The sequence below is a fragment of the Mytilus trossulus genome, chromosome 5 (assembly GCF_036588685.1).
Source record: "Mytilus trossulus isolate FHL-02 chromosome 5, PNRI_Mtr1.1.1.hap1, whole genome shotgun sequence".
NCBI lineage: Eukaryota > Metazoa > Mollusca > Bivalvia > Mytilida > Mytilidae > Mytilus > Mytilus trossulus.
Window position 1 is genome coordinate 17738395 of NC_086377.1, and position 16009 is coordinate 17754403.

General features: G+C 32.7%; 2 protein-coding genes across 2 annotated transcripts; one reads left to right on the forward strand and one right to left on the reverse strand.

Annotated features, from left to right (window-relative positions):
* Positions 1–727: 727 nt before the first annotated feature.
* On the reverse strand, positions 728–6529 carry LOC134719470 (uncharacterized). Its single transcript, XM_063582459.1, has 3 exons — positions 6038–6529; positions 2890–4983; positions 728–844 (listed from the first exon to the last, which is right to left on the reverse strand). Exons 1-3 carry the CDS (start codon positions 6399–6401, stop codon positions 735–737), a joined length of 2568 nt encoding a protein of 855 aa, XP_063438529.1. The 5' UTR covers positions 6402–6529; the 3' UTR covers positions 728–734.
* A 6346-nt stretch (positions 6530–12875) lies between these two features.
* LOC134719471 (heat shock 70 kDa protein 12B-like) lies at positions 12876–15212 on the forward strand. The gene is made up of 2 exons (XM_063582461.1): positions 12876–13187; positions 14797–15212. The coding sequence occupies exons 1-2, from the start codon at positions 12879–12881 to the stop codon at positions 15028–15030; spliced, it is 543 nt and encodes a 180-aa protein (XP_063438531.1). The 5' UTR covers positions 12876–12878; the 3' UTR covers positions 15031–15212.
* Positions 15213–16009: the final 797 nt, after the last annotated feature.

Below are 16009 nucleotides of genomic sequence, written 5' to 3' on the forward strand. Positions count from 1 at the left end.
TGGTCATGTGAACACATTACTGATGGACATGCCGAGGTCAGGACAAGCACTGCCCAATTTGAAAAAGTGAAGTTTAAAAGAGATTTCCTATATATAGTATCACTGGAAACGGTATGATTTTTGGGTTTAGAAACCAGCTCTGGAACATCAAGTCTGCTATATTTGTCACCTTATTAGATGTAAAATCCAGTGTCCTTTTTGTTATATATCTGTATTGTATGGTTTAATGTGTTTTGTAGTTTAGTCGTGAGAGTTGTGTCCCTTTGTATGATGCTGATGCATATTTGTCATGTGATGTTATCTGTCTCTTTGAAATAAACGTGCTATGGAAATAGATGTGTTTTTATTGCTCTTAGGCAAATATAACTTTAGCGGCATGGGGAGGCAAGTATATGTCCCCATGTACGTAATATTTTAAGGGATAAGAACATTTATACAGTTGAAAAATTGGTAATAATAACACACATTTTTATTTTGCCTCCTAGCGTACTCTTATTTTGAACCATTGAAATACAAGACAAACCATACAGATGTGGATTTTTTTTATTTGCTCTGACATGCAGTTGTTATACATTCGTTTGATGTGTTTCAGCTTTTGATTTTGTGATTTGATCATGTTGATTTTTGATTTTTCGTTGTGAATTTTTACGGCGTTCGGTAGGTTTGTAATTTAATTTTTTCCACTTGTTCAAAGCGTAGAATGGAATTAAATGACTATAGTCACTGTGGTAAACTCATTTTATTGTAAGAAATCCTGCTTTATTGGTATCACTTGATGACCATGCTTCGTGTGTGGTCTCATCGTCATTCGGTACATCAAGCTTCATCACCGGTGTATGGGCATCTGTAAAATGAAAAACAAATTTTAAAACGAGGTTATGATTGACGGGACATATAATAATTATGCAACCGTCGTTTTTCTCTTGGCAAACATATGGATCCGGTCTCAAATCCTTATGGCTAGCTAGACGTTATCTTTAAAGACACTACCCGTAATAGGGCGCTGCATTATTTGAGTTAGACGATGCCATCACCTTCACCGGGAAAGTTTATATTCTTTCGAACTCAAAGGATACTGTAGGAGCTATGTTATTAAAAGGGACATACTCAGAAAAATCAAATTCTTCTTAGGTAAACATTACCATATGGTGTTGTTTGTATTTGACTATGCCAATATTGCAATGCATCATCTAAGTCTTTGCTGTTTAAATTCTAAGAAATTAAGAACGTGTAAGGTATGAACGATTCTAAGCATATCTTTGTGTTTGGTTTTCGCCAGTCCAATTATACTGTAAAATGATTGCGCGCAAATGTTACCAAACGCTGCGCAAATAATCTCAAAATCTAATGTACCCACGTAATCAAATGCATGCCCGAGCCCCTTTTAGTCTGAAATATGTGTTTTGTAAAAAAAAAATTCGAAATGTTTACTTCCCCTCCTTAATTTATAATAAATAAAGTATTAAGGTGGAGTTTATTTTTAATTAACCAAGTATTTATTGTTGACCTGCATTTTTATCATTTTAAAATTCTTAAATAATATAGTCCTGTTTAACGACTTAGTCTTTAATCTTCTTTAACTTTTAATTTTACAACACACATTGTTTTCTTTATAAACATGCCATTTAAATTTTGCAAGCAGTTGTGTATTTCTTATTTAAGCTCGTATTCTTACTAGATTCAAAATTAAAAAAAATGCAAGTTAATCAGTTGTTAACTGGGGTGATCGTCCAGCAGCAGAACTAAGTGACCAATGGAAGGATGAATATTAAATTGGGAAGAACTTTGACCATGGCTAAAGTAATGAAAACAATAATGACATTTAACTTATTTTTGTTTCTGTTTCTAGTTTGGATACTGTAAATTCAGAAGTTACTACGTGCATTTATTATTGTAATTTTGTCATTTTAGACTAAAATGCGATTTGAAATTTTGCGATATCGAGAAAAACCTGTTTAATTCCTATAAAAAAATGCGTGTTAAAATTATTGCAATGACCCTGTCGCATTTTTTGCAATAATAAAAACATCGCAATAATTTCTGAATTTACAGTACTTCTCTTTGTTTTTTGTATGACTATAATGAAGTGGTTTCTTTTCAGTCAAAATAATAGCAAGAGACTGTTAAACTGACAAAAACAGATTTCCCCCGCTGCATGAAAATGATGTATGCATTTCTGGACCCCCAAATAGCATTAAAAAAGAAAAAAAGAAAAAAGAACTCGCTTTCGGCGATGTCTTAAATTTACGTTCTAGTGATATAACGAACATTAGAAATAACGCTTTTTTTGTAAGCGTGACCCGTGAAAGTCAAGTTAATAAGCGTAAACACGAGAAACGAATGCGGGCTGTACACATGAAATAACAAGCGTTTTCATTACAATGATCAACTGATCATAGGCGGGATACGGGAATCTGTCAAAACAATTAGCAGGGTCAGGTATATGACCCCCCCCCCCAAAAAAAAAAACAAAAAAACAAAACCACCCCAACAAATGAGACCTCCTATGTGTTAAAGTCTGATTACGATATTATCCAAAAAGTGATCTGATAGCTCAATTTCAAATTCAAGGAATTATGGAGAACGGTTAAAAGAAATACCAAACCTACTTAGTTTTCCTTGTGGTGTATTGTTTGTTTACGGCTTAATTCGTGATGTTTCTTAAAAGATAATGAAGAAAATGTACTGTGAGACCTTTGGTAATAAGGCTACTATATATATATATATATAACCAAAGGCAAAAATACAACAAAAGCAATGATATTCGGATCTTTTTTCCATTGACCATGGTGTTGTCCCTTTCTAATTATAGTTTATGATAATCTCTTGGTATAGTTTGCTTATCTTTAAAGAGTGCACACTACAAAAATCTTTTTCTTATATAATTACCTGACTTAGATTTAGTTAGCTTCGGAATAAATGATTTTCTCCTCTTCTTAAGTTTTGTATTTTCTTCAGGTGCCAACTCTTTTATCCCAGATTGTGTGGACGAACGTCTTAACGACTTGGAATTGTCAAAATGTTCTCCGTCATCAATAATAAGCACTTTGCCATTTTGATAAGACGTGTCTTCATTAAATGATATTTGTCGACTAGGGAAACTCATCGATCGTTTAGTAATTGGTCTACTTTCAGAAATGGCATTATGAAGTCCGATACCTGTATCTTTACCTGCTATTAATATGTTAGATGACGATTTATTTGACGTATCTGGACCTGTTGGAATTTCTTCTACGTCATCAAAAACATTGACTAACGAAGCAGACGATACAATATGAACAATCTCCTCGGAGATGCTGTGACACTTTTTCCTACCATTTGGAAGTATATTTTTTGCTTTTTGAACATTTGTTTCAATGTCTGATTCCTCGTCAATTCTTGAGAAAGTTTGCGTTTGCGCAGACGACATTATTGGAAGAGAATTCTCTCTTTTCATGCCTGCCCTTTTTACCGCACGTATAGGAATTTTCGTTACTCTAGGAAGTGTTGAAATTGAATCATTACTATTTAATGAATTACTATTTATTTCACTCTCACTAGCTCTACGATTTGGTTTAACATTTTGTGCAGCGTCATGTGGATCATACCACAATAATCCAGCTACTTGCGTGTTGGATCGCATGAGCAGCTTCCGCTTCCGCTTAGCTGCAGCATCCTCTTCACCTGCATCAGATTTCACACGATTGAGAACAGCTGTAGATGTGAAGGATTGTGAACTCGCAGATTTTCCTAGCTTTCTTCCATTATTTGTATGAAGGTCTGTAGCTTCCATATCGTTTTTAATAATTTCATTTGCACTATGACAGTTATGATTTGTATTTGTCTCGATGTGATTGGTTTCGTTTATTTGAAACTTATGCTCTGATGGTTGTCTTTCTAGCATATTGTTAGAATATCTTTTTAAGTTGCTTTCATTGCAAAATCTTGCTGGAATACTTTTTGAACGATTTATAGATGCATTTAACGGATGGTTCCCATTCTCAATAATATTATGTAAAGCACTAAATAAAGCAGGGTTTAATATTACCGTTTTCTCTTTCTCGCCCTGAGATTTTGACTTTTTGCCTTTACCAAAGGACTCGTTATTATCTGTCGTTCGTTTTTGTGACTTGTCAGTTTTTGCAGATGCTGCAACAGACTCATCAGGGCTAGAGATAATTGCCACTGTTGTTACCATAGCTACGTTTTTATCATCATCTTCAATGGTTGACTCTCTTCTTGAGCCTACGTCAAATTTTGGTCGTTGTGAACTATTTAAAGAAGAATTTAATCCGGAAAACTCATAACCACTTACTTCAATCTCATCTCCGTCATCGTTTTCGAAGACAGAATTATCATCTCCACTATATCGTGCGCGCCTTATAGCACGTTGTAATTCCTGACGGTCAAAATCAGACAAAGACTCCATAAAGGCATCGCTGAATGTAATTTCGTCCTGTTCAACATGGTCCAAGTTATAATCACGCACAATCCATGGGATTCGAACGAGATCTACCAGCCACCCAATGCCAAAACAGCCTAATGTAAATAGATATAAAAACCCTGCTTTATATCGTCGGAGGTAAAAATGATGTCCTCCCAATATTCCAAACCATATCCAGATCAGGTACACATCGTCTGCGTATATTTTGTTAAGATTAACTCCAACTTTCCATTGTTTCCGCCTGTGAACAAGGGCGGAAATTCTAAACAAATCAAAAAGCCACCAAATGCCCAAACCTCCTAATGTGAACGTGTATGACAATCCCCATAAAATTCTCCCACTGTAATACTGATGAGCACCGAGAATTCCGAAGGGCGAGGCAGCAATTAAGTATGTTTTAAGAATTTCTAGATCAGTTGAGAATCTTTCCTTTGTGTTGCTTTGTTCTACTAAAGATGGCATGAAAAATCCATCCAAAACCCAGCCTATACCGTACACTCCAAATGTTAAAAGATATAGCAATGCTAACGAGAAGTTCTTCAGGTAAAAGTGATGCCAACCTGAAAATGAAAAAAAAAGTTTCAAAATTATTGTTGGAAAAATAAATTTAGGATCTGGTACCGTTCCGGAGCACCTGAGATTAACCCGTTTTTAATATGCTGTGTTTTGTGTACTGTCGTTTGTGTTGGTCTTTTTTGTCAAGGTGTTTTAGTTTATTTTCGACTTATGAGTTTGAATATCATGGCTTGCGCCGTCTTACATTAAATCCTAGACCCCTGATATCTTCATATGAGACCAAGGAATTTAAGCTATGTACTTGCATTCTTATATTTCAACTGACCTTTAACCATTTTAACTATGTGACAAATTAGCTCTTGTTTGTTTACGTCCAGTGATGAGTATCTTATGCATATCAAGGACGAAAACCGTTCTGTATTTTTTAATGTACGTTAATTTTGAACAGTTTGTAAATTCATATTATAACATCTCTAAAAAGTATAGGTGTACCAAGCTCCTACAGATATAGTTTACAGCATTTAATTTGTTTCTATATTTTAAACTATACAATACAAGGGTCTTCATAGCGATTTACACATGTTACAGAATACAGAATAAAAGGCCAAAACAGAGACTAAATAGCAACAATGCAATAAAGATTAAAGAAAATATAATCAAACCACTCGAAAGAATGAAGAAGAAAAGGGTTCTGAAATATTAAGAAAAGAGAACTGTGAAAAAAAAGAAAGGATAAACATGCCCTATAACTATGTACTTGCATTCTTATATTATCATTTTATAACAAAAAGGATAAACATGGCCTTATATCATACAGAGACGTATACCCCTTTTCAGACTCTCATGTTAAACATATAGAATAATAGGTAGTTGAGTTTTTGATACTGACTATATCATGTGGAATATCTAGACATTCCACATGATATAGTCAGTATCAAAAACGAAACTACCTATAATTCTGTTTAACAGTAAGTATGACGTCACACAATGTTTTTCCTAATATTTTCAGTGATACAGCCAGTACGTTGATTCTCGAAAATATTAGGCAGTAAGATCAAAGGGAAAATAAACGAATTACCGATAACTTGAAGTACTTGCCTATTATCCCGAAAGGAAACCAAACAAGATACGAATCCAACACTGTCTTCTCCGTCTTATACTTATCATCCTCACATGCATCATTCTCCTCCTCTACCAAAGAGCGTATTCGGAACAAATCTATTATCCATCCTACTCCAAAGATCCCGAATGTCAACAGATACACAACTCCCATAAACCATCGGTTTAGATAAAAATGATGCGCTCCGAATGGACCTAAGAAAATGGCTAACAAGTATGCTGTCTTGACCGACTTCTGTTTATGACTTTTTAGTTTATTTAATCCTTTTTCCACATTGAACATAAATCCAAACTTAGGTCTCGGAAATTTTATACCATATGTCTTCTTTATTTGTTTCGACATGATTTGAGTTTTGATTTTGCATTGATGCAAAATTAAATTTATCCTGAATTTCAAACGAATTCGAACATCCCTTGTCTTTTTATTTTATTATTCTATCTTAAGCTTATACCAACATAACTACGTTTAGCATTACTATTTAGCAAATGAAAATTACGATTATTAAAATTAGTTCAGGATTTAGTAATTTAAAGTGGTCTATCATTTATACGCTTCACAAAATCAATTTCTTTCCGAGGTGGTTAAAATGTAACCTATTGTTTAAACGGATTATTTAGATTAATACAGCGATTATAAATTCACTTATAGAATAGGTCAGTGTTAAATATTTGATATTTTTGAAAGTAATATTTAGACTATGATATTGGAAAATCGTTCACCTGAAACTTTAATTGTTTTGAAAATAAACAATACACGAAACTAAATTAAAAAGTCTGATGTGCAAATTTCAGCAATATTTGCAATAATACAAAGTTTGATTTACAGTTAATTTTCATTTGACATGGCTCGTTCGGGATATAACATCCAGTCATTGTGTTATTTTGCGATGGTACATTTTTGTATTTAAACTCGTCATTCGTTTTTCTAATGTTCATTGTCAATATGCTTTTTAGGTTTTATTTTGTGGACATATTTTTTTTTGTTTTTACAGCGATAATATTATTGACTGCTTTACCCCTATTTTTTTTTACAATTTTACCTATTATGTCTTTTTGTTTTGTTCACACATCGTTGTCAATATAATGGAATTTTATGTGACTGTCATGCAAATGAGGGATTTTTCAACTATAAACTCAGGTTTAATCCATCATTTTCTACATAAAAATAAGCCTGCACCAAGTCAGGAATATGACAGTTCTTATGCATACGTTGATATGCTGAGCTTTTGATTTTGCCATTTGATTAAGGACTTTCCGTTTTAGAGTTTTCTTTGCAGTTTGGTATTTTTGCAATTTTGTTTTGTAAAAAAATCATGCCATAACATTGATTACTAGTAGTAGCGTCGAAACTGTGGACTTCGCTGCAAGACGCGCATATCTGATGGTCTGGTTGGCTAGGGAACCTGTATTTATTTCTATAGTTTTTGGAGCCTTTCTATTTCTTTTGTGTTATAATGTTTATTCTGTAAAATTTTATATGCTCTATAATAAAAATTACTTAAATTAAAAAAAATCTGTTTAATTTATCTACGATATACATTTTCGTTATTTTAGAAATCCTTCATTCTGTAATTAGTTTTATATTGATACTACTGATTTGTTTCTATTTTACACTATTATTCTTATACCTGCGTACCCAATAGTTCTCTTTTCCTTTATTTTATGCTTATTTTTGAATAAATACGAAGAACGAGAGCATTAAAAATTCGGAACGATTCTAATTATCTAGAACAAACATCATCATCTAACAGATGTCTAAGTAAACAGTTCCTTTTATTTTATTGCGTTATTCTTGCTTTTTTGTAGTTTTGTTTGTTGAATCTGTATTTTTGTATTTTTTGTTTTTGTTTACTAAATATTCATTTATTTATTTTTATATTATAATTTTCTGTATTATTGTTTTCTTTCTTTCTCCACTTTTCTGTCTTTTGATATAAATCCATATATATGTAGGACTCGGAGGTGCGATGGAGACTCTGAAGCGCGATGGTCACGCTCAAGTGCGATGGTCTACGCCGAAGTGCGATGGTCCGTACACTAATGTGCGATGGTCTATATATGTTCTAAGTTATAATTTCATGCTAAATGAGATATCGTGCTCGTTGAATTTGCTGCATGAGGACATTTTTCAGCGTTAACAGTTTATTCTTAAAGACAACTTTTTTCACCTATTCTTATTATATGTGTTATAGTACTCTTACCTCAGTCCCAGATTACAATTTGTCGTTATATCATAACACGAAGAGTAAGTCGTACAAACATCTACTTCTTTATCGAGATGGGTGGACATGAAAAATGAAAATATTTTATTATATCTTGTGATCAATTTTATTTGGCAATCGCCAATGTCAGTCAGCAGGGTTAAAGAACATCAATTGTTCGACCTGTCAGTCAAATGCGTTTTGTTTAGATATACTTCTTCACTTATTTTGTCTTTTGGAAAATGTTGTTTGTGCTGTTTTTAGACCCTTCTACAACGAAATTTGTTTTAAATGTACACGTATAAAACTGCGGTTTTTATCCAACGCAACCATAGGTTTGAACGTAGGTTTCAATTTAGAATCGTTTATATTTTTTTCGTTTGGTCTTCTATCATGTTCTCCCTCCGGTTTATATGATCAGTTCATCCTATATTGACTCTTAAAATTCAAGAGTCTATCTAAAAATGAGGGTACATTTTATATGACCTTCCAAATACCGTTTCGATCCCTAACATCACTGAAGAGACATTTATTGTCGAAACCCGGATCTGGTGTACTAAAAAAAATAATGACACCTTATGTTTGTGGCATAACATTTTGGCCACAAGTTTTTGATTATATATATATGGATTTATGTCAAAAGAAAGAAAAGTGAAAAAAATAAAGAAATCAATAATACTGAAAAAATAAATATATAAAGATGAATAAATGAATATTCAGAAAACAAAAACAAAAAATAAGTAAAATTCAACTAACAGAAATAGCAAGAAACTTTTCGTTCTTTCTATTTATTAATAAATAAGTAAATTAGAAAAGAAAAGAGAAAATTTAGGTGCACAGGTATAAATAATTACATTGGAAAAAATTCATTAGTTTCAATAGTATCAATATAAAACGTTTGACAGATTTTCAAAAAAACGAAATTGTATATCACAGATAGACTTAAAAAGTAGTTTCTAATTTTAAAGTAATTTTTATTAGAACATTAGACATTAAACATTTTTAACACAAAAGACATATACCCCAAAACTATAGAAATAAATACAACTCCCTACCAACCGAGACCATCATATATGCACGTCTTGCAGGAAATCAACTAGTATCGTCACTACTACTAGTAAACACCATGTCATGACATGCTTTTATAATAAAGAATAAATAACAAAAATACCATAACTCTAAAACGGAAAGTTCCTAAGCAAATGGCAAAATCAAAAGCTCAACATATCAACGAATGTATAACAACTGTCATATTCCTAACTTGGTGCACGATTTATAGCTGACCCCCACTTGCATGACTTTCACATAAAATTCCATTTTATTACCAACGATATGTGAACAAAAGAAATAGTCATAATACTATTAGATAAAATGTCATAATTAGGAGTACAACAGTCAATATCTTAATCGCTGTAAAAACAAACAAATATGTTCACAAAAATAACCAAAATGGCATATTGGCAATGAACATTAGCAAAAAAGAATGACAAGTTAATATACAATAATTTACCATAGCACAATAATACAATGACTGCATGTTATATAAGTAACGATTCATGTCAAATGGATATTGCATATATATAACATAGATTAGTCAAAACATGGACTAAATTTCATCACAAAATAAAGAGTTTGATATGAGAGTATGTTTATAAAAAAGTAATAATAAACCAATTTTTAAAAAAGACAAGAGACTTCTATATTACATATTGAAGTTTAACAAACATCGGATTTCATGTAGATTTAGTTGGAATCACTGCTGTCATCCGATTAGGTTATGGATAGACATGTGATGAAGGGTGCACATCATAGTTGAGTGAAACGGATTATCATATACTTAGACTAAATAACATATGAATTTTACTGTATGATAATAACATCAAATTCACGTAAACTCCATATTTTTCGAATTGGTGCTTAGCGGGCTGATACGAAAAGTTTATCACAAGCTTCGATTGTTAACACATGCCTTTCTGTAACGTCATCGCATGGAATTCCGGTGATACTCGCCGAATTGCGGAAAATATACCTCAATGCTACGTTTTTAGTGAAAAACATTACTAAGGGGGACGAAAGATACCAAAGGGGCAGTCAAACTCGTAAATCTAAAACAAACTGACAACGCCATGGCTAAAAATGAAAAAGACAAACAGAAAAACAATAGTACACATGACACAACATAGAAAACTAAAGAATAAACAACACGAACCCCACCAAAAACTAGGGGTGATCTCAGGTGCTCCGGAAGGGTAAGCAGATCCTGCTCCACATGCGGCACCCGTCGTGTTGCTTATGTGATTACAAATCCGGTAAATAGTCTAATTCGGTAGGTCAAATTCATGAAAGGGAAGGGGATTGTAGTTACGACGTAAGGAACATATCCGATATCATTTTTGAAACGGTTATTCCATAACGGTCAACCAACTCGTGATGGCGTCCGTAAAATTTACGAAGGGATGATTTCAACTTCACCATTTGGAACTCTTGGTTTAATAGCTTCCTTGTGAGCAGTAACCCTCTATCAAGAAAATCATGATAGGAAATGCAAGCATGGGAATATCGTATCAATTGGGAGATATATACCCCGTATGCAGGTGCTGCTGGAATGTTGCTACTTAGAAATGGAAAGTTCACAATTGGAAAGCTGAAATCATCTCTTTTGTCGTAAAGTTTTGTCTTCAACCGACCCTCAAGTAGTATACAAAACAATTATTTGGATACTGGAAAGTATATTGTGTAAAATAATAAAAAAAAAAAAAATATTCATTAAATGCATTTTTAAAAGTTTCAAACATAATTTAAAAAGTTACTTTAAAAAAAGTTGAATTGTTCTTTATATTACGTATATTGTTGAATGTTTATTATGTCGATTCGTCAATGTAAAAATATGTTTCTATTCTATTTAGGCATATGATAGAAAGAATTTCATATCAACAGTTCTAAATCTGGGGTTCGACGCCCGTGAACTTTCAATCTTTGAACTTATATTTAAGAACCACGTAAAAGGATCAATATATGAATCTGTTAGTTTTCTCTTTTGTTGAAGCAGATGATAAAAAGATCATAACATGTACTTTTTCATATATCATGTATTATCAGCCCTCGGTTAATATCAGCCCTCGAGCCACACGGCTCTTGGGCTGACATTGAACCTAGGGTTGATAATACATGCGATATGAAAAATGCCATGTAATAATCTGATATCAAACAATAAGCAGTATTTATCCAATATTCAAAACTACAGATTTTACTACTGAATACATGATAAATATTCATAGCACAACATAACAAAATATAAATAAACAATACCAACAAGATCATTAATATACATATAAGTAATTTTTCCCCCGAGTCCCCAAAGTGCATATATTCATTTATAAAAAAGTCACTGTAGACGCTGTCGCGATATAAATTGTCACTATATTACTAATCATAATGCGGTCATTAGATTAATCAAACATATATATATATCATAAAGGTTATTTAAATTATCTGACAATTCTACAGGTGTATCAATGAATTCTTTAAATAGACGAACTGCGAAGTTAAAAACAGGAAGTTTTATATATTTGAAGAGTGAGTAAAATTATTTTTTGTTTTTAACCAATTACACTGTTTCATTATTCATAGCTTAATACATTCAGACTGAATGTGATTACATTTAAATTTATATGTTTTTTTTCGGTTACCATTTCAGTCACTGTTAGGTAATTTCAAAAAGCTTCATTTTAAAGGAAGTTTTTCCTCAAAATCCATCTTAATTACACTCAAAAGTCTTCATAGCCTATCAAGTGAAGCAACACAGTAAACTTTTTCATATTTGGAGCGTTTTTAAACAGGCGCCTATTTCACCCTTACCTGACACATATTCTTCCATGTAATATGAAGGTGGCACGGTAGTATTTCATGTCCCATAAGGGATAATGATATCCTTTTTAGAATTTTCACCACTTTCTAACACTGCCAATAAATCTACAGTCACAGTTAACTGAAGTACTTTAATTTTACTATTCAGAAATGAATTTGAATGTGTATCATGACCGTTTTATGGTTTTGCTATTTTATATAGGCCACTTGTGCTTTTAGGTCTTTTATCATGTAGTGAATAACTTAATTTTTTTCTCATAAAATCATTTTCATCTGACTGTATGTAAAATTATTTCATATATTTCTACTATACACCTGATTCATCCCTCAGTTTGGGAAAGTATGTTCAGTTGATACTATAATTTTTGTCCAATCACACTGTTCAGATACATTGATTTAGGTAGGGTACACAAAAGAGCAACTTGAATTCTGGAATGCGAAAACTACCATGCCACCTGAGATACACAGAGAATGTGTCAAAAAAGTAAAATAACAACAAAAAAATGCATTTGGCCTTTTATAACACGTGTTATAAATAAATTTTGTCCTCATCTTCTTTTTTCTTTATTTCTTAGAAATACTACAAATGTACATCTACCTATTCCTTGCATAAATCGTGGTTTTATCAATAAATGATAAAAGATTAGTGTTTACGTTCACAAAATTGTGTGCTAAAGCTACCAGAATAAATAGAACAATAATATCAAGGTTTTGAATACATGTGTACGTACTTTTGGTTTAAGGGCTTATCGATGGAGGATTCACGGAAACATCTAATGGTTGCTGCTGTGGACTTTGGTACAACATATTCCGGTTATTCGTTTTCAATGAGGGCTGACTGGAAAGACAACCCTTTGAAAATCAGTAACCCAATATGGCGGGCAGGAAGTCGACAATTCGTGTCAGAGAAAACACCAACATGTTTATTATTGAATAAAAATCGAGAGTTTGTCGCCTTTGGATTCGAAGCTGAAAATAAGTGGATAGATTTATTGTTGGACAAAGAACATGAGGAATACTACTATTTTGAACGTTTCAAAATGAATCTACATAATAACAAGGTAAGCTCAGCTAGCTATAAAACCAGGTTAAATCCACCATTTTCTACAAAAGAAAATGCCTGTACCAAATCAGGAATATGACAGTTGTTATCCATTCGTTTGATGTGTTTGAACTTTTGAATTTGCCATTTGATTTGGGACTTTCCTTTTTGAATTTTCCTCGGAGTTCAGTATTTTTGTGTTTTTACTTTTTATTTATCTTTAATGTTACTGTTGTTGAAGAGTTGCCATCATCAATTGCAGATTTGACTGTAGCAAATGCAGTTTTACTGGCGACACGTAGCGGATACAGTCAAACGGAGATTTGCGACAGTCAAATCAAAATTCACGATGTCAACTCTTCAACTACCGTTCTGTTATTCTGATTCTAATGCAATACAAGCAGAAATTATACGATAATACTGGAAATCAATTGACAAATAAAAAACCCGCGAAACTTCATGAATAATTTCGGCGCAAAGACGTCATGGCTAAATGTGACGTTATACAAATGAAAACTTACAAACTGGAGGTTATTACGTTACCTGAACGCTTCAATTCGGATAAAATTACATTAAAACATCGAATTCGAGGTAGAAGTTATTTTATTTTCGATGATATAGTAGGAATCGAATATTTGTTCAAAATAGCAAGTCCCTCCTTAGTTACGCCTGGTCAACTGTGGATTTAACCCTCTTGCTGCCGGAGGGACACATATGTCCACACTGGCAGTGCCGGAGGGACACATATGTCCATGGTTAAATTTATGCAAGCTTCTCATTAATGCTGTATCTCTTTCAACTAAAAGAATGAAGATTAAACAGTGTTATGTTTTCTTCAATGGGTCCGAAATGTAATGGTCATTATTTCGTGACGTCATATATCGAATGTCGTTGTTTGGCATGTTACGTCACAGACGTCGAGCTGTCGTATTTTCCGGCATGTGAAATGCAACCTTAAAAAACGGTCGGCAGCAAAAGGTTAACGGCTACATTTAGCAAATGAAAAAAAAATTGTTACATACAAATTGAATTTGAATTAATGCTGTCATGGATGTCACGAAGATAATGCAAAATCAAATTTATAAATATGATAAAAAAATCTTTAAAGCGTTATTATACTGAATCATATCTTTAAATAGAAACCTGAGACTAAGAAAAGTGCCTCCAAACATTCATTTTTGTGATCAGGAAGACCGTTTTGTTCTGTTCTCTTTGTATTTACAATTGGTGCGTTTTTCAACGTTAAAGCAAGGATGTGTGTTTTGAGAAAACATGTCCAAAAATGAAACGCTTTACGGTTTAATATCTTGCTTTAAATCGCTTCCTCTCGTATTTTCATGTTTTTGAGCATAACAACACAAAGATTGTTTTCCAATGAAATATAATTTGGCGTTCAAAATATTAAGATTCATGATCACCATAATTTTGCCATGCGTGCTGTCCATTCGGTAGTTGACTTATTACAAAATATGTTTGGAAACAAATAGATACATGTAATTTCATTAGCAGCAATAAAACATGTCTTTTTGTTATTTGTGATGTTGAGTAACTGTTACATTGTTTTTTTTCTGAAACAAAGCAACAGTCACTGTTTTAAAATATTTGATTTTTTTTTAATTATGAAATAGAATATCACAAGTGGTATGATGTTAGATGATATAACAGGGACAAAAAAGCTGCCAGCTTTCCATGTATTTAAATTATCAATCCAATATTTGGTAAACCATTTGTTAGATGTCTTGAAAAAACGAGGAAATTTAGTCAAACATGACGAGGTTCAATATGTACTGACAGTGCCTGCTATATGGACGGATAGAGCAAAACCATTTATGAGGTCTTGTGCTGAAGGGGTAGGTGTATAAGCTACGGTATTGTAGCATTTATCTAACTTAATAATTAATGTGTATGCAGCCGCCATTCAAATCAATACACATAATATTTTCAAGTTACAAAACTGATGCCAGGTTGTCATGGGCATACTCGATCGATCACTCACATATGCAGCGAAACACTTTTGGCAATTACATGAAATCTATACCGTAAATTAAGGCAACAGTAGTATATATATATCGGTTTTCAAAAGTCATAAACCTAGAACATAAATCTGAATTACACACAAAAATCGAGGGGAACACACTAACTATTAGCGGAAAGAGACAGGAACAAAAGGAACACCAAAATGCAACAAAAAAACCCGGCAACATACATAGAAACTATTTGATAAATGCCGTAATGTAACATTAATGTTACATAAATAGAAACAAACTACTTGTAACAACTAATTATAACTTGGTACAGGACATTTTACGAAAACATGGTGGGTTGAACCTGGTAAATTATGCTCGTGAAACAATTTAAACGTGTTGGTTTTTATTACAGTTATAAACGATAACAAACACTGGATAACAAGTTTATGATTTTAGACACGCTCATATAGAGTAAGGTTAGGGTTTTACGTGTTTGTTAGCATTAATTTTTTTATCAGTCATGTTGAAGATCTTGTATTGACACGGGAGGTTAAAGAACAATTATTTTTCAGCAATGTCAAAACAATATAACCTATTTAAGACAAACTAGAACAAAACCGCTTAAAAATATATGACTGCATCTAGTACGCTATCAAATTCCTGGTTTGATATGATATTAAGCATATATTCTAAATCAAAAGCGAAAACCAAATACGACTGATAGCTAACAAGCACGACAGACAGCAATCAAATACAAGTGAAAGTTCTTTAAATAAGGACTGACTGCATATATTTCTGTACAGGATACATTCAAACTATTTAGACTGAATACTGCAATTAAATGTTCTTCCGTTCGTATTTGCCTTTAGCGTAT

Coding starts and splice junctions, on each gene's coding strand:
- LOC134719470 (XM_063582459.1), bottom strand. CDS start 6,401: ATGTCGAAACAAATAAAGAAGACATATGGTATAAAATTTCCGAGACCT. Junction 4,984..6,037: donor GTTTCCTTTCGGGATAATAG/GCAAGTACTTCA, acceptor TTTCATTTTCAG/GTTGGCATCACTTTTACCTG. Junction 845..2,889: donor GCTAACTAAATCTAAGTCAG/GTAATTATATAA, acceptor TTCATTTTACAG/ATGCCCATACACCGGTGATG.
- LOC134719471 (XM_063582461.1), top strand. CDS start 12,879: ATGGAGGATTCACGGAAACATCTAATGGTTGCTGCTGTGGACTTTGGT. Junction 13,188..14,796: donor TGAATCTACATAATAACAAG/GTAAGCTCAGCT, acceptor ATTATGAAATAG/AATATCACAAGTGGTATGAT.